The sequence below is a fragment of the Dermacentor silvarum genome, chromosome 11 (assembly GCF_013339745.2).
Source record: "Dermacentor silvarum isolate Dsil-2018 chromosome 11, BIME_Dsil_1.4, whole genome shotgun sequence".
NCBI classification, from domain to species: Eukaryota; Metazoa; Arthropoda; class Arachnida; order Ixodida; family Ixodidae; genus Dermacentor; species Dermacentor silvarum.
The window spans coordinates 74,952,486-74,974,471 of NC_051164.1; the positions used below are offsets into that span (position 1 = coordinate 74,952,486).

The following is a 21,986-nucleotide window of genomic DNA, read 5'->3' on the forward strand; positions in this document are numbered from 1 at the left end:
TTTTCCATAAACAGGGCTCTATTAGTAATATTAGTAAGATCGCTATTTTATCCATGCAAATGCAGCTTGCACAGATTATTTTTTGAACCTGCTCGATTATTCCCCAAGGCAACACCACGTCCTACATAGTACCAATGTATAACGATGACTGAAATTTCGTTCACTGTACGGCGTCTCGTTGGATTTTTTTGACTTAACGCACAGAATGCTGCCGGCTGACGAAGCAGTGCGTGGCAAGCTGGCTGTCAGTGTGTTCGGACCAGTAGACCTTTTCGGTAATTGGGTGCGAGATCACAAGCTAGACTGGTGGGTGTAGAAGCTGAGATTGGGGGTCCAAGGATGATAACTGTAACTACTGTGAATGCCTACCTAGTTTGTGTGCTTACTGGGCAGAACGGCTTGAAAGCTCACGTGTAGGCAGAAATCTCCAAACTGAATTCGTGCAACACAGCCTAATCTGACAGTGCTGCACAGTCATGGTCACATGCGCATATATCTGTATTTCGCGACAGCACCTGACACACATCAGGCTGTACGACAAGGGAAAGACAAACGCCCCTGCAGTCTCGACCATCGCAGTATTTCAAGTAAATATAGTATATATCAGTGAAGCCCAGCATAGGGCAAACTTGTATTTACCATACCACTATTCTTAAACACCATGGTAGAGATAAGTTATTTTGGGGGATACATTATTTGCAGGAGCAGACATCCGAAATCGCAATACAGTCGAACCTCGTTGATACGATTCTGCATAATACGTTTTTCAGGATAATATGCTTCTTTTTCTTTTCCCGATAATACGATTGGGTTGGCTAATACGTTAGATGATATGATTTTCAGGTGATACGCTTTATTTTACGGTTCCCGTAAAGATCGTATCAATGAGATTCCGCTGTAATTGCGGATGAACTCTTTAGTTAACTTACATTCATGAGTTAACTTATCAATTAGTTACTTTTGGGAACATGTTGCAATTTTGGACTTGAAGATGGTCAGTGCTTGAGGCACATTCAAGGTACACTAAAGAGGAACACTGTCAATTTAGACTGATAAACTATTTTTTCGGAACTAAATTTTTTTTTGTTAATTTTGCTGTAATACGTTGATTATAAGATGAGGAAGAAAAGGTGAAATTTCATTTTTTTGAATTTTGCGCCGAAACCCTAGCTCCAATACATAGGTGACGTCACGAATTTTGAAATAATATTCGTATTTTTAGCATTGTCGCTCAGTAAAAGTTTTTGAAAATTGCTTTGTTCAGTCCTTGGCTCTTTTAGAATACAATGTAGCCCATCTTCACCGATAAAATATTAATTGGGCCCGACCAGACACATCGAAATTCGTGATAACAAGGCGAGTTAAGGCGGGAACTTAAAGGCGGTGTCGCCACCGGTCTTTCGTTTTTGTCTTTTTTTGGCCAGGCTTTGATGTCATACCGGGAAAAGTTAGTTTTTTTATAATCGCCCCATTAGCGTGTGCCATTTTTGCTTCTCGGTCAGTGACTAGGAATCCACTGTAGCGCGATGATAACCCAGATTGAGACGCCTCGACGAGCAGAGTAACGATGTCGTAAACCAGTAGTACGTACCACCGTACCATGGAGGAAGGAAAAAATTTTTCCTTTTTTTCCTTCCTCCATGCAGAATATAGATCCTTTTTGCGGTGTAGTTTGCTCTAGAGAAACAAGATGGCGCTTTCGGCGGCGCGCCGCCTCAAGCGAAAGCGCGCGAATGCGAAACCATTCCCGCTTCTGCCCTGCTACTGTGTGATATGTCGGCAATGCGTCTGGTTGATTGCTTACACACTGTGCTCCGTTCATGCTGCAAAATGTGCAAAAAACGGTAGAGGGAATACGTGTGCCAGAGTTGGCTGCAAAAATAGTGACTGGCATATTAAGGAACGAAATGAATCTGTGTGGTCAAGTTCATGGGTCGCTGCTACAGAAGGACTGCCTGTGTTGTCGGCCCTTCGCGATGCGTGGCTTTCCTCGAGGATAAAGAAGTTCACTCATCCGCCAGCGTTGTACCGCTAAGCTCCAAAGAAAGGACTTCGACCCCGGAACGTCGGCAAGAGTGAGTACCGTTCGTTACACAAAACAGAGTAGCACCGCTTCCTGGCATAGTATGTTTGTGGCACGTTATCTACACGCATGTGCCCCAACTCACACTTTAACTTACGCCCACTTTATCGCCTACGTATCAGAAGTAAGTAAACGAGCCTACTCATGATTCAATGCGGCCCGAAACATGCATGGGCGACGGACTACGTACACTGACAGCACACGAATATTAGTAGTCGAACGTTTCGTGACGGTCCACAGAGTAAGCAAGTGACTAGCGCGATACTACGTTTTCGCTACAAGCTGTTGCAAAGTACAGACATCCACGTTCTAAGCATTGTGCGCGGCAAGAACAAACCTACCGCAATTGAGCACACCTGCAAGCTATTAGGCAGCTAGTAAAAAGCAATGGATATATACCTCACCGAGGAACGTTACCTGAGTCAGAAACATGACAAGCCGTTGCTTCAAAGTGATTGGCAAATAAAGAACGAAGAGCAAAATACGCTAATCCTGATTTAATTCCCAAGAGGAAAGTCTTGACAACTACGAACACATTTCTAGCTCCGCTTCTAGTACAAGTAGTGTAAACGGTGCTCGCGCTATTTGGACAAGGCGACATGTGAGCAAGGGACCACTGCAACATGTGAGCTGCGCTAGTAAGTTACCGATCTCTAGTTGATTAGAGTTCAATATGTGATTCTGTCAGAATTTTTAATGTCTGCAGGTGCAGATAAGAAGTGACCTAGCTGTCTTCAAAATCTGACTATAGTGTGGGGATTGCTTGTATTTCCAATTAAACAGCCTCCATTTCCAGAGACGGTGTTTCATGTTAGCTCGCTGCAAAAATGAAGACAGGGAATCGGTCACAAGAAGTGGCAAAGGTGGCGCTACACGTACGCAGCTGATGGATGTATACAAATTCCATAGAGATGCAACTGCTGCTGTGTCCCTGGCTTGTGACTGTGGAATGTGCTGCAGAATGTGTAGGGTGTCCTGTACCACCTCACCGAGTGCGTTGTCTTGTTCACCCGTCTCGTGCTGCACTTCTGAACAGTGACAAACTTTCCTGAAAGGTGGCGCTTGGGTGGAGCAGTTGCCGGCATGTCTTGCACTTGATCTGCCTGCAGCCATCATCCTCCTCCTCCTCTTGCACATTAGTTGATCATACCTTCGTACATATTACGCTTCCTACAAAATGATTATGAGGGACTAAAACGGCTTCCCGTGGTTACATATGGTGCTTTCCATCACTACGAAAGCAACGGTTTTTGTGCAGCGGTGAAGGCCGCCATGTTATGGTGAAATTGATATCAAATGTAAATTCAACATAACGTATGTTGGAGCTCTGAATTTGCTTTGAAACGTAATGATCAATGATTGTAAATTAAAAGTTGTTTCACATATATCTCATTTGAATAGACAATTTATATGTGCATTTTTTAAAACCAGTAATCGTAATTTTTTTTTCTCATGTTGTGTTGTACCAGCTCCACGTTGGAGGTCAGCTAGGTGTTTCTATGGTTGCGGCGGTGAAAGCACAATGTCGTGGGGGTCGAGAAGAACAGCCCGCCACGACTGCACTCAAACACGGCAGCAACGGCTGTTGCATTCGAGCGAGGCCGTGAGCCAGTAAACCATCCTTTCTCGTATCTGTGTCTTCCGCGATGCACTCATTTTGTGCATTCCTGACAATTGCAATCAAGCATTTGTCTCCCTTTCCTGTGTGTCATTTCCTTTTACGATACGTAATGCATGACATGTGATATGTCCCACGGTGTGTGGACATAAATTGTGAGGGGTAATGCTTTAATACTCGCACACTGTCTCCTACTACTGTCTGGGTGAAGCACGGAACCTTGCGCAAACTGCAAAGCTCTGTTGTTTCGTGATAACACCGTAGATGGTGCCCCCGTTCGGACTAAAAAAAAAGGCAGGGTCTCTCTGGTATGTTTTTGAATTTGTTGTGGTGGCATGTAGCTTGTGCCACGATAAAACGGCACAGGAACCCCTCCTGCAAGCTTATATGCCCTAGTGGCAGAACCAACAGGACACACAGTGGGCTTTGAAAATTAAAAAGAAGTATATCTTTATTTCAATAACACGAGTCTATCTGAGCATATTGCAAGGACGAGCTCCAGCATTAAATGTAAAATAAAAGCACCGGTATAAAAACCTTGCAAATGTACAAAGGCAGTGAATGACATCGCAGAGGACGTATAATCTTGCTGAACTATCCTCGAAGTGCCTTCAGTGCACAGCGGATGACAAGAGCTGCGACGAGTGATGCAGATAAAAACAATGAAACTTGAGTAGACAATCTTGACACCACAAGAAACAGGGCACACAGGCTTGACAGAATATTGCACAAACATGATACGACGTGGCTCCAGAAGCTGCAACTCAATGCACAAATTGAGGGCAGCATATCTGCAAAAGTAGGGATATTCAAACAGTGAAACTCTCAAATGAATATTAATATTAGGGGGAGAAAAGAGATTTGAATATTGCATTGCATACCAAATATATTTCCTATTCCTAAAAGTAGGAAAAGAAAGAGAAAATGCTGACACAGACGCAAAGAGAGGAAGTAAATGAACTTATGTAAAGTTTTTTTTTTTCAAAACTTTATGGGCTACTTTGCCCCTCCACCATATATGTGGTTGTTGTAGTGCTCATTACACTCCAGACCATTGGATACAAGTTCTTTTTGTTCCCAAGGCCGTTGGAACTTATGGCAAACCAAAGAAAGTCATTTAAGCAGCCTGTAGTCAGCCTGGCGGTCTTGGCCCGTATACTTTTGATGAAGATTGTACGTTGTGTGCGAATACCATTACAAGTTTCTTCAACTGGACCGTTTAGAAATGAGCCATACTCTTCCTGGCTGGCTCACAATGGGCACTTGAAATGGCCATTTGCCCTATCAGACAAGCTTCAGTAAATGCAGTGACTACGTACATGTGGACATAATCGAATATACGAATAAAGTGAATGCAGTAATTTGATTTGAAGCCAACATATTCGATTTGTATTCTAAATTTCTGATATTGGCAATGAGTGACCCTTAGCAATAAGTGACCCCGTAGATGTACAGCAGCAGGCAATAATATCACACTTACACATTCTAGCAATGTGTAGCAGGGTTGTCATTATCCCATATTCACATAGTTTTACAGGCTTTACCAGCTTTATATGTTTTGCTTGATGTATTCATCAAGCTGCAGGGACTCTACTTGACAACTAAGATGTTATCTAGTTTACAGAGTCTTCTTGGTTGACCAAAGACCACATGGAAGGGCATTTTAATTTCTACTTTCAGTTAAGGCCACAAGAGAACAACAAAGTATACAGGCTGTAGATTGTGGATTACTTGCAATGTCACAGAATCAAGTGGAATGAGAAGTGTGATGATTATGCTACGTGTTATTAGTTTACCTGACCTTGTAGCAATGGGATACAAACTAGGAAATATACACAACCTTGAACAGGCAGAAAAATAGGGAATGTGGGTGCAAAAAAAGAACTAATAGTATTGTATAACTGTGATACTTCAAAGTGAGTTCAAAGTGGGAAATACTATTGGCTGGTCAGGTAGAAATGCAAAATTGTCACGATCACTTTGTGTCAAAAAAGCAGGGCTTTGGTTTAAAAGCTTGAATGCAAAACGAAGAGAGCCAACAACCTCACCTCGGAATAAAATGAAAATATACATAGTACTGTAATCAATATATATATATATATATATATATATATATATATATAATTAAAAAATAGAAGCACGTAGGAAAAACACAACAAGACGTTACTGACGTTTCGGCCGGGGTCCGGCCTTCATCAAGAGCCTTCATCACTCTTGATGAAGGCCGGACCCCGGCCGAAACGTCACTAAAGTCTTGTTATGTTTTTCCTACGTGCTTCTATTTTTTGAACTACTTCTGTGCCGGCTCCGGTTACTCTTTACTTCACATATATATATATATAAGGTTTACAAAAATGGTAGGAGGTTTACAAAATTCAAGTGAAACTACAAAGCGGGATAACTGCTGAGCACCGGCCAAATCCAGTTAAATGATGGGTAGGTCGGAAAATGTGTTGTACAACTGCATATAATCGGAGTATCTAAGCTGATTTTATACAGCCTCGAATATATAAGACGTATACTGTACTGTTATAAACAGTTATAATTACGTATAAGCAGACTGCTTTTACATACAACATACAATGAGCACTTTTCACACATGAACAACCAGACCACTATTTCACAAATATCGTAAATGTACCCCCATTGTTGTATAGCTGGTGTCCAAAACATGGCAACCACGACTTGTCTCCGCACTTGCAATACACAAAAGCAAGGCCTTCGAGACTGGCTTCCGTTACTGCAAGGGAGCCGTCGCTGGGGGTGCGATTTGGACACCACCTATTGGCATCGAGAGTGTGCCGTTAATGTTGAATACTTTTTCACACTGGTGCACATAGCGAAAAGTTGCACACAACCTCGGCTGATTTCCATTTTCTAAACACTTGAATAAAAAAACTTGCCTGCAGGGTTGTCCACTTCTATGGGAATAGCTAATTAGTGTTTAGGCTCTCAAAGTGGATTAAATTTGAAATAAAAGCCTGTGGATTAATGCTTTTTAACAGATACTATATATATATGTTGGGCAACACGCAAGCAATTTTTGCCACAAGGACGCTACATTTTGACGTTTAATATTACAATTGGACTAAATTCTAACAAGATGTTTGCCCATAAGAGTAGATGATCTTGTACATACAGTTGAAATACATAAATGCATTTGGGCTTTGTTCATTCATTCTTAAAGGGGCCCTGAACCACGTTTTATCGAAGTCGATAAATGCATTTGAAGTTAAATTAGACTATTTCAGAAATACTTTGCCACAAAAAGTACTTCAATGCGTTCAGCAGAAGCGGAGTTATTGGCAGTCAAACATTCCCGTTCTTGGTGCTTCCGCTCCTTCTTAAATGACTTGCACTGTGAAGGTGCGGCTGAGCGGGTTGTACCCAAAACACTCTGCCTACTGAATAGTTCAAATTTGATTTTGAATGTTCATGTAGACGCCACTATTTCCAATTTTGGTGCCTACTATGTGTCAAACACAGTTGTCCTCAGCCAGCAGACTCGTCACAGCACCCCATGGCAGCCGCGGTATCTATGCTACGTAGCAGACAGCAGCTACATGCAATTGCAGTGCGTATGTGCAGCGTTTGCTTTGTGCACGACAGGGCTTGAATGCGCACTTGTGCTCATATGCTCCTGTCTAGATGGTGCGGACCGGCTTTGTCCTGCACCAGCTTGATCGACGGATAGTAGCCACATCCAACTTGTGCATTTTGAAGTGCTATCAATGTGTTCCTCAATACAATGCAAAGTCTGCTAAGGCATCTAACCAGAAGTGGCTAGGAGCGTGCGCGTGCTGGAAAGCATGCGCATAGTCTGACCTTAAGTCTGACCTTAAGAGGCTAGTTTAGTGTTAAAAATTTGTCGAAATTAGCGAGGGCCGTTGGGCCTTGACACTGATAAGCAGGGTGGCCAATGGTCAATTCCTACGCGGGCGAATGTGGCTGAGTCTGCGCAGACGATGATCTGCTTCTTCCGGAAGTACGTAATTATTATCAAAATTCGAAGCAGATTTTAGTTTATTCCAGCCTGTTTATTTATCTGCGTCAATAAGTATACACAGCAACAGTAGGAAGAAGCGCCCTGATCCAAACACCCTTCTTGATTGATCTCAGCTGTTGGCCAATAGCAGCCGCATATGAAAATGAAGTTGGGAAATCTGCAGGCAGAAGTCGGAAATCAGCTAGCGCTAGACAGGAGTAATTGGAGATTGCAGGGAGAAGCCTTCGTCCTGCAGTGGACATAAATGCAGGCTGATGATGATGAGAATCTGCTATATTATGAAATAAATCATCCAGAAAAGAGTGAGGAGCAAGGTTCTGTTGAAGGGAGAGCGTTTGAGAAAAAGGCGACTTTGTGCTCTGCTTGCGAGCTCCACGCACGACTGCAAAATTTGGCTGAGATGTTCACAGCAGTATATGCTATCCGTGGACTGTTTTTATCGCCAATCTCGAGGGGTGGTTCAAAGGCCCCTTTAAAGGGTCATCAAAAGCGTACAGAGAAAAGTGGAGGAGGAAGGGGGAGGCGGGGGTTTAGTTGCACACTCAATACTTTTGAGTGCACTGTACCACTTCGGGTGAATCATACAAGTCACCACATTAAGGCTACTTGAACGAAGGAGTGTTGTCTTGAGAATCAGTGCAGGTGATACGCTTATTTTTTTTTGCTCTCACTTTCATGGCAGTGCACAGTATTCACGAGGCAAGTTCAAGTGCTAGCTTTGCGCGGCATTGATTCCGTATTGGTGTAGCAATAGTGCAATGCCGGTAGAGTGATGTCATTGGCTGACGAAGGGTGGAATAATTATCGCCCGTAACACAGTAGGTACTGCACTTAGTAGGTAACGCTGAGTAACGGTGGCAAGGTGATAATATGCTAAAAATGCTGCACAAATTCTGATGGATATTCAGCCACATAGAACTGCAAATATTTCATTTGGAATGTATACGTTGGGTCAGTACCTAGATTGCCCCTACTTTGAAGGTAAAGAAAAAAAAAATAACAAGAATAGATGAGATGAAAGGCGTAGGACGGAAACTTTCAAAGTCACACGGACCATGTGCTTTGCACGAGTACGTAAGAGTATCACAGAAAGATAACTTGAAATTACTTATGCTCACCACATTGCTGGGAGAACAAGATTTCACTCAAAACTTTGTCAAACAAGCTGCTGTAGTGTTCATAAACTTAGGTCCTCAAAGGACATGCTGTATAAGAAGACCAATTCTAAAATATGGCAAATGTTTTCTTTTTTATCATTGTATTCCTGTACACTTGGCCAGAGCACACACACACACACAAAGAAAAGCAATGCTAATCTGGAATAAAGCAGCAAACTAGCTTATAAAAGTGCTTATCCAATTTTGAGCCCAAAAATGGCCACATTAGGCTATACATGCTACAGGATGTATGTACATCTGCCAGCTCAACCATGTGATGACAGGTGGGTCAAATAACTTTTGCTTTACACAAGAACCTTAGATGCTCATCATACGTGGCTCACACATCTCGCATCAGATCACCCGAGTTGTATTTTGATGGCTGCTTAGTCACTGCTTAGTCACTTAGAAAACTGAGTGAGCTATTCGTTATGTTTTTGAGCGTGCCTAGTGACAAAAGTTATGTCACTGTCATGAATACAGAAAGAAAATTGAAGTCAGAGGTCAATGTCAAGTAAAAGAAGAAGAAGAAGAAAAAAAAAAAAGAAGCTGTCAGTGCACCATGAACACAACACTAAAAAAGAATAAGAGCTGATGTGTCTTGTGGGAGAGGCTTTTGGCATGGTGGTGGTGTGACACTCTGGAGGGTCTTGACTTGCTACTGGTAGAAGGCAGAAGCTGAACAGTAGATAGTCAGTATTGCATCAGTGCATGTCACAAATGTTCTGTGGCATTGTACCATGGGCTTTGGCTTCATCTAGTATCTATGAAACCCTTAGAATTACTGTTGCAGTTTTGCATTAATTGCTAACAGTAGCATTAGATGGCCACTTAATGGTGCTTGGTACTCTGACATATTTTTGTCTGTACTTTCCATGCAATGACAAACATGGGAGTCGCCTTGAATAGCAAACACAAAAGCCTCCCTTCCTTTGTGGTGAATGCTGTTTCACACGCACACACACAAACACACGTCTGTGCGACACTTCATCAAACTTGTGTGCCCTGAAGTGCCCTTCTTGAGATTCTTAACAATGCTGCTGCAAGTGAGGAAGTACTGTCCATCGTTGTGGATCACTGGAATGTAGCTGCCGGGTCACCGGGCTTCACTTGCAAGCAGCCATGGCTGGAGTAGATGGCCTCTGCTGGATTGTCACGCTTCGTCAGCCAGGGGGTTGAACTTGTTGTATGTATATCCGGCGTGGTAGGTGAACTGCAGGGCGTCCTGCATAGCAACATTCCGAGCTAAACAAAAGGCCTCTTATACCAAGGTGTTGAACCGAATCAGAACTGAACTGAAAACCAGAGCTGAACTGTTGTTTTCAGCTGAACTGGAGCCACACCGAACCATTATTTTTCTGCCATCTAGGAACTGCACCAGAACGTTCTGTATTGGTACGACACTGGTACGACAAACGCTTCACAAGATCTTGTAGACAAGTGTTGCCATTGCTACTTTGTCGCTAGATTTTATAACTTTCTTGTCTGTTCAGCGACGAAACTTTGTGTTAAGCGTGCGGTTACCTTTATTTTAGCGACGTGACAGAAAAATCGGTGACATTTCAGCGACTTTGAAAGTAGGAAAGTTTCAAAAACGGCCTTCACCGCTGTGTATGTCTTCTCTGCTTTCATCCTGTCTTCCGCGCTGTTTTTACCCATTTCATCATGAGCCATCCAGCCCAATTCAACACACTTCTGCAGTTCTAGAATGCACTTGATTATTCAAAAGCTATATGCAAGCGGGCGAAATTGGCTGTATGACACGTGGGCTCTGTGACCGTGGTGAAACAACAGTTGCTTTTACATCAGTGGTCTTCACACTGTGGTTCACAGCACGGTGACCTTCACAGGATTCACATTGTGCTGACAAAATGAAATTAAAAAAAATATATTTTTTTATAAAAGCAATATCAATGTGTCCTAATGCTGCGGGTTCAGCACATTTACTAAATACGATCATTCCGTGACTATTTGCATGCGTAGCAGTATATAAGTTTTACAATTTAGAATGCATTAGGTGAATAATAAGGCAGATTGACTTTAGAAAGGCATAATATTGAAGCGGCAGGGCTCGTTCACGCCAGTTTGAACACACTGCTTTCCTTGTCTCATGGTTTCTCGACAAATCAGTATTGCACGGAGCTTTCAGGCATATTAATAGGCAGAAGTGTAGTATTTGACCTGTATAAAGATAACGTAATTTTCATAGCTAATGTTAACATGCGACCAAGTACGTGTCCCAGAATTTAACTCTCCTTTCAGGAGCGCTGAGAACTAACATTCCAGGGATAATGTGGACCAAGTACCTTTTTGGTGCTAGGAAAATCAGATAACTCATGTTCACTTGAATTGTGCTGCATTTGTAACCTTACAGTCTGAAGGTAAACACAGAATTTCAGCTCTCATTGTCCGTTGTTGTGTAAGTGTATCCGTAAAGAAAAAGTCCTCCACACCTTGCTGACCTGCATACCTCACCTCCACGGACATTAAACAAATATGAAACGTGTCGGCAGACGATTTACGCCATGTTGGCTTATATTATAGTGTTCAAATATGCCGGGAGCGAGATTGCGCAAGCATCTCGCTTTTCGTACGTTCGCTTGCTCTCTTGTGATTCACCAGCGTTTTGCTTTCCTCAGAGGCTACCAGCACGAAGCCAATTAAACACCGCTTACTCATTGACGTAGGAGGCAAAGTGAGCATTCAGAAAGCGAGATGCTTGCGAAGTTGTGCGATCTCGCCCCTGCATTACTAAAAATTCTAGCAACAATTTTTGAACAATATGTTCAAAAGTTCTGGCAACAATTTTAGCGACACTGCAGCAAAATTCTACGGCAATTTAGTGACTGTCTCACTTTAACGACACAACCTAGACCCTTTGCAAGGGCATGTAAAAAGAGAAATGTCGGACAAAGGCGCAAAGCCTCCCATAATTGGCAAATGACTCCCATGCTACAGTAAAGACTGAAATAGCTTCATGTCAACTCAGTTCCGACATTCATTATGTTGTTAAAATTTTTTGCAACCAAGGCTGGTTGCAGTGCAGCATGACTATAGAATTAGCTCCATCAACTATACAGTAAATTAAAAAATGCTGCAAAATCTGTATCATATGCACATTAATTCAAACAAATAATAAAAAAAAACACATGTGATTAGCGTCTAAGTTTCAGCCCATTGAACTTGCATGGGTGCATTGTTAGAATTCGGTTGCAGGCTGTGCAGAAGAAAAAAATTCTATTCTGAGCTTTTTCATGCTAAAACCATGATCCTATTATGAGGCATGCTGTAGTAGAGAACTCCGTAATAATTTTGACCACCTGGGGCTATTTAACGTGCACCCAACGCACGCTACATGGGTGTTCTTGCATTTCACTCCCATCGAAATGCAGCCACTATAGTTGGGATTTGATCCCGCAATCTAATCGTTACCAGCACGACCCCATGGTCGCTGAACCACCATTGTGGATGTGTGCAGAACAGCACATCATTATAAGAGCAACGCCTGTCACACAGGCCTGTGTGTTAACCAAATGCTAATGTATTAGTTCCTCACGGCCCCTCGACCTCAACGGGTGCAACATTACAGGCACAACATTGGAATTAAATATGTTTTCAACGCATCGGGCCATAGTGGCTAATAAAAACAAATCACAGTATGCCTGTGCGCTTGCGCTCACAGTGTACCATATTTGCCCGTAAATAGCGTGACCATGAATATAAGGTGGCATAATGGTGGGCAGGTAATGCTCTCAGGACAAAAAGAAAAGGGTCAACCGAGTGTCTACGCTAAAAAAGGCAGGGTTGACGTACAGCACGCTTAAAATGATTCTATAGCACTATAATGAAATGTTGATTATGTCTCTCTATTCTGTGTCTGTCTGCCTATTTTTCATGTTCATTATTTACTCATTTTGTATCTCATTTGCATCGTATTTCACACGCAATTACATCGACCTTGTCTTCTTTAGCATCGACACTTGGTCGACCCTTTTTTTTTTTTTTGACCAAGAAGTCAGGTGGACCAATCCCAGAGACCGTGAATTATATGGTATAGTGTAGCTAATTTTAGACTTTACTGGCACTAATTATGTCCGTACAGTTAATTTGACCTATTCTGTGACTAATTCTTGCTTCTTGTGGGCAATGGCAAAGCCGACTTCCAGACACAATTGCCTTGCATGAGCCCTGCTTAGTCCAGACGAACGCTCGCTCCATTTTCAAAAAGAGTGCCACACAGCAGTTTTGCCTCAACATGAGTATATTTAGGGCGGTGCACTTTTTATAGGGGTACAGTGCAATGTGGTTAATTTTCTACTACAATGGTGTTAATTAAGCCTGCACCATTAGTTTGACCTAATCTGTGACAAAATAATGCTTTTCGCCTTATTGAAACCCACAATTTGATACTATTTGCGACTCACTAGTAAACATTCTTGAAACTTGCCATGCTCAGCCTTCAGCTCCTTTAGAATACAATGAAGTCCATCTTTACCGATAAAAAAAATTTATGAGGCCAGAGCAAATGCCATCAAATTCTATGTTGCCAAAGCAGGTGTGGGAATTTCAATGTGGCATCGTCACCCATCTTTAATTTCTGCATCTTTCCTGGCTCATCAACCCTGCTCTGACTGTGAGAGTGGTTTTTTGTTAATGTTTAAGGGTAATTTATTAATACAGTTAAACTTATTTTTCACTTTAGTGCCCCTTTAAGAAACTTGTGAACTGTCTATGCCAAAGTAAGTGTGTCTTCTTACTGGTTGTAATGCCTGTAGGGAGCAGTGCAGTTCTTGGAAGGTGGGCCGGTCCCTGGCCTGATGATGCCAGCACTGTTGCATGAGGCGATAGCTGCAAGAGAATTGGGTGGGAGGTTAGCACTTGAAAAAAAGGCTGGTTGTACGCATTTTAAAGTGGCAAACGAATCAATTTTGAAGAGCGTTTCACTATGTCATCACTGCCACAAAGGCTGTAGATTGCTGTTGTCCTTGGTGAACTGATGGGGAAACTATGGGTGGAAGCATCTGCTCTTCAAGCAGCAGATGTGACAGTATCATTTTCATTCACAGATACATACACCAAAGAAGAAAGAAATAACTGCTCTGAAGCACTCCACAGCATGTACAACATGTATTTAAGCCTTAGCACAATCTATATTTGAGGATGCCTCGCATCTAAGCATAATAGCAAAATAGCAAGGGCTACAAGTGTCATGGCAACTGCGCCAGGACGCCTGCGTGTGCACTGTGGGCGCGATGATATCGGTCGGTCAAGTGACTGCCGAATGTTGACTGTCCTAGCTGGTGAAACTTACAGGGGAATCGATACTCCTCGTGGCCTTGTCAGCCTCAGGCCCCGCATCACACGATCAGCCACCTCCGAGGTTGATAGATCCACATAGGGACTTCCACCTGCACGGCATTGTTCCAAGTTGACAGCTGCTCTAAGAGGAAAGTTCCATTCCAAGGTTTCATACAAATGTAGAAGCGAGGTCATATTTGGACATTGCTGTATTTGAAACATTAAAACACTTGAAACATTAAAAAGAAAGAGTGCTAAATGACGAGGCAAAAATGTTAAGCAAGGTCATTTTTTTTTCTTCATTTTTAACACAACAGCTAAACCGCAATTGTAAGCATGAAGTGAACCAACATGACTGCAAATGGTAACATGTAAATAATTTCTTTTGGGAAATTCAGCTGCTCAAAGTCTTTACGTTTGACTAAGATAATTCAAAAAACGAGGACAATCTAACGTACAGTCTACTTCCTTAATCTGGCCTTGACAAGACATGATTTGATTTGTCCAATGCTTTATTTAAGAGAACTAAACATGTACGTGCACTTCTTGAATTTTTAAAATGCAGCTTTGAATTCTTTGACTCTTCATAACAAAACTCAACTGTGCTTCTCTGCAGTGTAAAACAGAAGAAGAACAGAATTGCTGACTGATAATTTGGAATCTTCTTGAATTCTTTAAATGCAGCTCTGAATTACATGGTCGGTCACATTTGCCAATATTACATAATTGAAAGCTGACTGTGCTATCGTTCAAGATATTGTAACGTCAGAATTAGTAATGTCAAACATTACTTTTAGATGTACCAAATAAAACTGATGGCTGCATAAGCTTGCTGAAAGACTCACCTAAGGTGAACGTTTCCCACATAAGTACTGCAAAGGACCACCTGCACAAAGTGTAATATGAATGCCGTATTATATTTTGTGCACCAAAACATGCCAGCTACTGTGTATGCAAATTATGAGTGTCAGCAGTTCTAAATTCCAGTATCAGCGATTAAATAATGTGCCGCACGTGAGCACTTAATGCTGGCTTTTTTGTCAGTTGGACAGACTGTAATGCATGCTTTCATGCAACAGACAAAAGAGTAGTCATGTGTGAAATTGCCTTTTGGATCATGCATGTGCTTCCTAAAAAGAGTGCCAAGCTGCTCTTAGTTCTCTACAGTGTTCTGTCGAGTACGATCATGTTTGACTTATCAAGTGAGGTAGAAGATGTGGAGACGGTGCCAGTGCTATGTGGGATGTCTTTTCAATGTCTTGCATGCAGGTTTGTGCATGACAGAAGCTGCATGGCAGGCGCTGTAGGCAATGGAGAAGTGTACGAAGTGTATGAAAGTGACAAGTGACTTGAAGTCACATTTACTTTTTACACTGTAGTCATGATACTAGAACATAGTACAGTAGAATCTCATTCACATGTTTTGGAAAAAAAAAAACACAATAACAAACATACTAACCGAGAAAACGTGCGATCGGAAGTCACTAAAAAGACTGACAGACTCAACTGTAGTTGACACCTACGTAATGCAAAGTGTTGCACAAATATTTGCAGCACCAGACGCCAATGTGAGCTGAGCTGTTAGGGATTGAGCAGCCCGAGACGTGCGGCTTCGGCAAGCTTATGTTTGCGCTCGTCCAATTGGGCATGGATCAGCACCTTCTTCGAGAGGGGCATTTTGGCAGGAAGTTTTCACATGCCGACTCAGTGTGAATTGTTGCCGCACGAGACCCAGATGCGCGTCGAACTGGTAGGGCCCAAGTGACCCGAGAGGCAAGTTGTTGTTTTCCTATTGTGTAGTGCTTTAAGACTGCAATGGGAAATATAAACGAAATAAAGCTTGTGGGCAACACCGTAATACGATGCCGCCAGTGGGATATGTGATGTTTCCTTTGCGCTGCCTGCAGCCGGCAACGTTTGGGTTATCGCCTATTAAAAGCGTGCAGTATGCTTCCAATGGCACTACGGCCCACGTGCTGTGAAACTGATAAGTGCAGATGTTTATCGCAATAGGATTGGTGGCGATAGCTGTGAATGCGGTGTGCGACGACTCGGGAGAAGATTTGCTGTTGCCGGAATAAGAAACTTAGTGTGCACCAGTGTTTTCACGTAAGATGGGTGAGCGAGTATTGTGGGGAAGCTGCTGCGGCGGGCGGCTACTGTTCTCGATTGCGCGTGCCTTGCACCTTTTATAGTTTGCACGGTATCTGGCGGGCGGAAAACATATATGATCGCAGTTTGGTGATCTACTGAACATTGGCGCCGAAAGATAGTGTTTTTCAGGAACTTATGAACCATTAAAAAATAAGCGTAGCTGTATTGGGTAATTTTTTGTGTTCTCAATCACAAACATTGGTGCTGGGAAATCATACGTAATGGGATCATATCAACGAGGTTCTACTTTATGAGATAGAAGGCATCTCAGATCTATACCTATGCACGATTAAACACGCAGAGTGATATGTTTGTGCCAGCACACATTTGCACGAATTCTAAAGTACAGCTCCTGCACTTGTGACCAAAATGTAGAGCATCACACATCGGAAGCAAAAGGTCATAAATGTCAAGTGATTCTATGGTCGCTATAACTTTTAACACATATGAAGTTATGCCATAGAAGACATTGCTAATCAAAAGCCAGTTCACCATAAAACGTATAGAGTGGTAAGTTTGTACGACTGTACTACTAGTGTAGGTTTGCAAACTTTGGCTGTTAATTATGAAACAAAGTATACAATGTTGAATTTAGTAGACAAAAATGACACATACACGTCGCTTTTCTCTGTATGGTTTCCAGTCCGCAGGGTTTCAGGGGCTAACCACCGGGTGAAGTCTAGTTTCTGCAAAATAAAATGGTACCGTGAGGACCCAACCGCTAAGCAGCAAGGGGTTAGGTCGTACCTTTCCTAGAGGGCTATACCGAGCCAGACCAAAATAGCTGATCTTCGGCATCAGTGGTTCGACCATGGTTACACTCCGGGTGGACAATTGGCCATGCTGGACCTGCAAGCCATAACAAAACTCAACTGTGCTTCTCTACAGTGTAGAACAAAAGAGGAACAGAATTGCTGACTGATAATTTGGACTCTGCAGAGACTGCCTAAAAGTCCGTGTAATCAGGAGTCCGAAATAATGGATTCACCAAAAATTAAGTGTTTCTATTCCACAAATGACCAAAAAACCTTATCAATGCATTCCTGCATGCGTATATGCTTGTGGGCGACTTGGTCTGTCTGTATTTAAACAACTGTTATGACATCGCTACAGATAACTGAAAGTGTGGTCACTGTATGCACCAGATATCTGTCCTCTGGCAACTTATACAGAGATTGACCACGCTCCGATAGCCAAATGATTGCAGGTTTCTTGGCAACGGTCATTGTGCAGCACTTTATTCACCTAATCACCACCTTTGTCAGCGCAGACATTAAAGGTGAAGTTGGCACCATAAGATGCTGCTTAGTGATTCTGAGAGTCAAAAATTTATAATAGCAATCGAAGAAGTTGTGCGGGACAATGTCGCTATTTCACACATAAAGGAACAAGCGCTGGACGCATGGAATGCACACGACAAACTACAAATGTATCGTTCACAACTTAGTGACTTGGTTTGATTTCTCCTGTGGTTTGGGTGCCGTTGGTGACTACTGAATTGACTAAGCTTTGCTACTTTTTGTTTTGAGGCAATCACATCAAAGCAACAACATTGCTCTTTCTGCTTAACTCGGTGGCCAAATTAGCATGCGGTCACGCAGGCGGAGTCCGAATTATCGAACTGCCCATGATTTGACCTGGGTTGTGATCTGGGATTTGATCTATATGTGAGCTGTCGTGTTCTTTAAAATTTTTTACGCAATAATAAGCTTACCATTCACAGAACCGATCCTACAGCGGTTATGCGAAAAATTCTGCAGGAAATTTCTTTACAGGAATGTAAAAATTTGTGATCATGTTCATGTTTACGTAGTTCCAGGTGGAAACAACAATAAGTGGATGCAACAGTGACTATGTGCCAATTCGAAGTTGTCACGGGCTTGATCCCAGACATTAGGGGCCAGCTATAATGGGGGCAGAATGCAAAAATGATGCAAAAATGCTCAGTTAACAGGCTTTGGCCGTACCTTTAACAAACCTAGATGCAGGAATTTAATCCAGAGCCCTCCACTATGGCATCTGGCATCTAGCCCCTCTCTCACTCTGGGATGTTCAAGCTCTCTCAATCAATCAAATCAAAACACCCTTTTAAAGGAACACGAAAGAGAAAAATTATTTGAGCTGTATTGGGAAGTTAGCCTTGTAAAATACAAAAAAAAGGGGGAGGGGGGAAGCCACTCTTATTGTGGGAGAGGTGTGGTAAGCCAGAAAAGGCTCAAAAATGAAGGATTGACGAGTCATGGATTTCGACGGCATCATTTTGGACCAAGTTAACTTATTATCAGTAAAGATGGACTACACTGTATTCTAAAGCAGCCAAACACTGAACTTGGAAAGTTTCAAGAACACTTACTGATCTACAAAAGCCCAAAATATGAAAAAGGTATGTTGAAATCCGTGACCTCACACTCATGTACTGGCACTGAGGTTTCAGCACGAAATTCCAAAATGGAATTTTGACATCCTTTCTCTCTTCTAATATACAATCTATAAAGTGGAATTATAAAGTTTTGAAAGAATACTTCCACAGTCAAACTGATTTAGTGTTTCTCTTTAGCGTCCCTTTATATAGAGAAGCCAATAAAGTACTCAAGTCCTCACATTTCCTTTGGTCCAACTAGAAGTGAAGCAAAATGCTAGTGCATGCAATTATGGTAATGAACCGGGTGCCCATACCCCTCTGGATGACAAATGGTGCATGCCCGCTGCCAATGAGACCAGCAGGCCGACCAGGCGTTCCTCGGGGATTGCCGACACTCGACCCTCTGCACCGTGGCGACTGGTCAGCAAGAGGCCACGCAGTGAACTCGAAGGCTGCTCTACAGCCAATTGAAGCAGCTCTGTTGACGATGAAATGAGGCATACATTTCAATGTGTCTGGCTATGGGGGTCATTTAGTACAGTGCTTTAGTCTAGAAAGAAATATCAGTATAGGTGGCAACTTTGCGGTACCTCATTTGTCCATAATGCGTTAGAAACATTAATGTGTTGCACAACTCTCTCTAAACAAGACACGAAAAAGTATTTTGTGAATTTGATGCACTTCCAATGCGCTCTTCTTTCCAGCAGGTAGCTAGAACTAACCAACACTAGAAATTTGAGAAGTTTCAATATAGGCAGTTGAACCCGCTCATAATGATACCGGTTTTAACAATATATCAGATATAACAAGGAGCAGCCGATGCACCGTCAACTTTTGTACGTTTTCTATGGTAAAATAAACCGCTTACTACAATGTTCTGATGCTGAATTATTGGTTCTGACAATGAAATCTGGCTTCGGGGTATGTGCTCCAAAAGAAGAAGAAAAAAAAAAAAACATGAGCCACATTGCCACACCCTCCTTTGTGCTGCACACACAGCAAAGCATCTCCCTTCCACCCTCTTGCCGACGTCGGAGGGGTGGAAGTGAGCCTTGAGAGGGGCGACAACCTAAAGGCCGTTTCACATGATGCGATTGCACCGGAAGTGTGATTTTCGTCGACGGAAATTGCAGTTGCAGTGCCGACTCTGCGATTTTCGGCTGCGACCAATCGATTGGTCGCAACGTCGCAGCGATCACTGCGATTTTCCGTCGAAATTGCGCCGAGAGCTATTTCGCTGTCTGTTTTGGAAAATGGTGTCTCGCTCAACAAGTGCGATGCTTGCGGAGGTGGATTGCTGAATCCGGTACGTACGCGAAGGGAGAATAAAAAACTTGTGCCGCAGATTACATTCTCCCATTTCTATGCGTTTGTTGACACTCTACGTAGCAAACGAAGTGCATTTTCACCTTTGCTTCAAATGCTGTAGACACACCTATGCGAGTTCCCAATACTACAAGGTGTTCAATCCCCACGAGACGACATGGCCTTTTCGGCTCGTTACAGTTTTAATTTGTTGAGTAGCATACAAAAATTGCGCGTATGGAGCAGTTTAAATAATTAATAACCCAGGCACGCCAGATTGCCCGTCTTCGTCTCTCTGCTTCACAGACGCGTCAGAAGTGCCGTTACGATCAGGGCCACCGCGACGTTGAATACGAACCAGGTGCTCTTGTGCTAGTTTGGTCTCCATCTCGACGTGTCAGTCTTTCGGAGAAACTCCTTCCGCGATACTACGGCCCTTATCGCATCCTCCACCAGGTGACGCCTGTCACATATGAATTGTCTCCACTGGATGCTACCGTGCCTTCACCTCTATCTGACATCATCAACGTCAGCCGCCTCAAACCGTTCCTTTCTGGAACCAGTGAGTCGCACCAGTAAGGTGCTTCTTCCGACGGAGGTAATGCCACAGTATGTAATGTGGAAAGAAGAGGACATGGTTGATGCCCTGGGAGACGACAAAGAAGATTCTGGGTTTTGCTTCTCTACGCAGCCATTAAAACCCATCTGTAAATACTAGTACGCTTCTTCCTTCCCGTAACATTATTGGGGACTTTTTATTCTATTCAGTCAGAGCGACGCATAGAAGGCACATGAGAACACACGGCGCTGAACAACCAGCTGCGAACAGCTGTTTACGTACGTCGTGCATAGGAACCGCCGTTGCGCACTACAAAACAAATTTACACTTCAAATCGTTTTTAAATTACGAAACACGTATTATTTGGTCCTAATAAAGAGAGGTCAATTATCTTATAATGCGCACGTCTTTTTCATTACATTAAAAGAATTATGCGGCGTGTGCGACAAAACCTGACAGCAAGCAACCCTGGGTGTTGCATCAGTCGCATTGTTAAAATCGCAATCCTGTGAATTGAGCCCTCAAAAAATCGCATTGCCACGCATGCGACCGCACCGACTTTTTTCACTCCAGCCGCAGCATATTGACACATATACATGTTTATCTTTCACCGGTGGCCGCTTTCCACCGGCTAACAAATGTTAAACGTTATCGCTCGGCGCAGGACGCGCCTGTATCGGAAGTTTCTAGAACGTTATCGATGCTTCTTTCCGTTGCCTGTTTTCACCGACGCTTATGTTATCTGATTGTATGACCGACGCGAATTGTCTAGAACTTTCTGGAAGACACGCGGGCATCAGGGATTAATCTGGAACCTTCGATGACTCAGGTATAAAAGCCGACGCGCTTCGCCGCTGATCAGATTTTCGACGATCGCCGACTGTGTTCGCCGCTATCGTTGTGCTTTGAGTGTAGCTGGCTTTTGTGGGCACAGGTTCGCCCAATAAACAAGTTTCGTCATACACAGTTTTGCGACTGTTTTCTCTACCGTCACTACTACGTGACACTACGAAACAGCCGTGCAGAGTGTGCAGCACAAAGGCGGGGGTGGCGAAGTGGCTCACGCTTTATATGTGCCTCGGCGAAGCCAAGGTCAAACGTGAGGCCGTGCAAGGTCACAGGGTTTGTCGCCGATACGTGCGCACCATCATGCCCCCGGTCGCTAGCCGCTAATGGCTCGGTCCCTCCTTGCTCCATGCGCCCACTCCCACAGTGCTACTTGCTTGGCACCCCCTCTCCTTGCTCCACTTGCCTGTACAGGCGTGCGTGCCACAAATAGAAGTGACTCGGTTGCGCTAGCTGTGCTATGTTGGCCATAGGCCTCTACTTGCAGATACAATGGGCACTCGAAAGTATCAAGCGGAAGAGGAGTGCAAGAGTGCAAAGGCTCTGCAGAGCCTGCAGAGTTATGCGATGCATACCAAAGCGGCGAGGCAGGAGGTGA

At 43.2% G+C, this 21,986-nt stretch overlaps 1 protein-coding gene across 1 annotated transcript in view; it reads right to left on the bottom strand.

Moving 5' to 3' along the window:
• Window positions 1-8,972: 8,972 nt before the first annotated feature.
• LOC119433828 (putative inactive tyrosine-protein kinase Wsck) overlaps window positions 8,973-21,986 on the bottom strand; it is a 43,805-nt gene continuing 30,791 nt past the window's right edge. The window contains exons 11-17 of the mRNA XM_037701090.2: window positions 18,993-19,156; window positions 17,064-17,165; window positions 16,932-17,002; window positions 15,008-15,048; window positions 14,176-14,272; window positions 13,622-13,712; window positions 8,973-10,089 (exon numbers count right to left, since the gene is read on the bottom strand). Of these exons, the coding sequence (XP_037557018.1) occupies window positions 10,018-10,089; window positions 13,622-13,712; window positions 14,176-14,272; window positions 15,008-15,048; window positions 16,932-17,002; window positions 17,064-17,165; window positions 18,993-19,156 (638 nt within the window). The 3' untranslated portion in view covers window positions 8,973-10,017. The remainder of the gene's footprint in view (window positions 10,090-13,621; window positions 13,713-14,175; window positions 14,273-15,007; window positions 15,049-16,931; window positions 17,003-17,063; window positions 17,166-18,992; window positions 19,157-21,986) is intronic.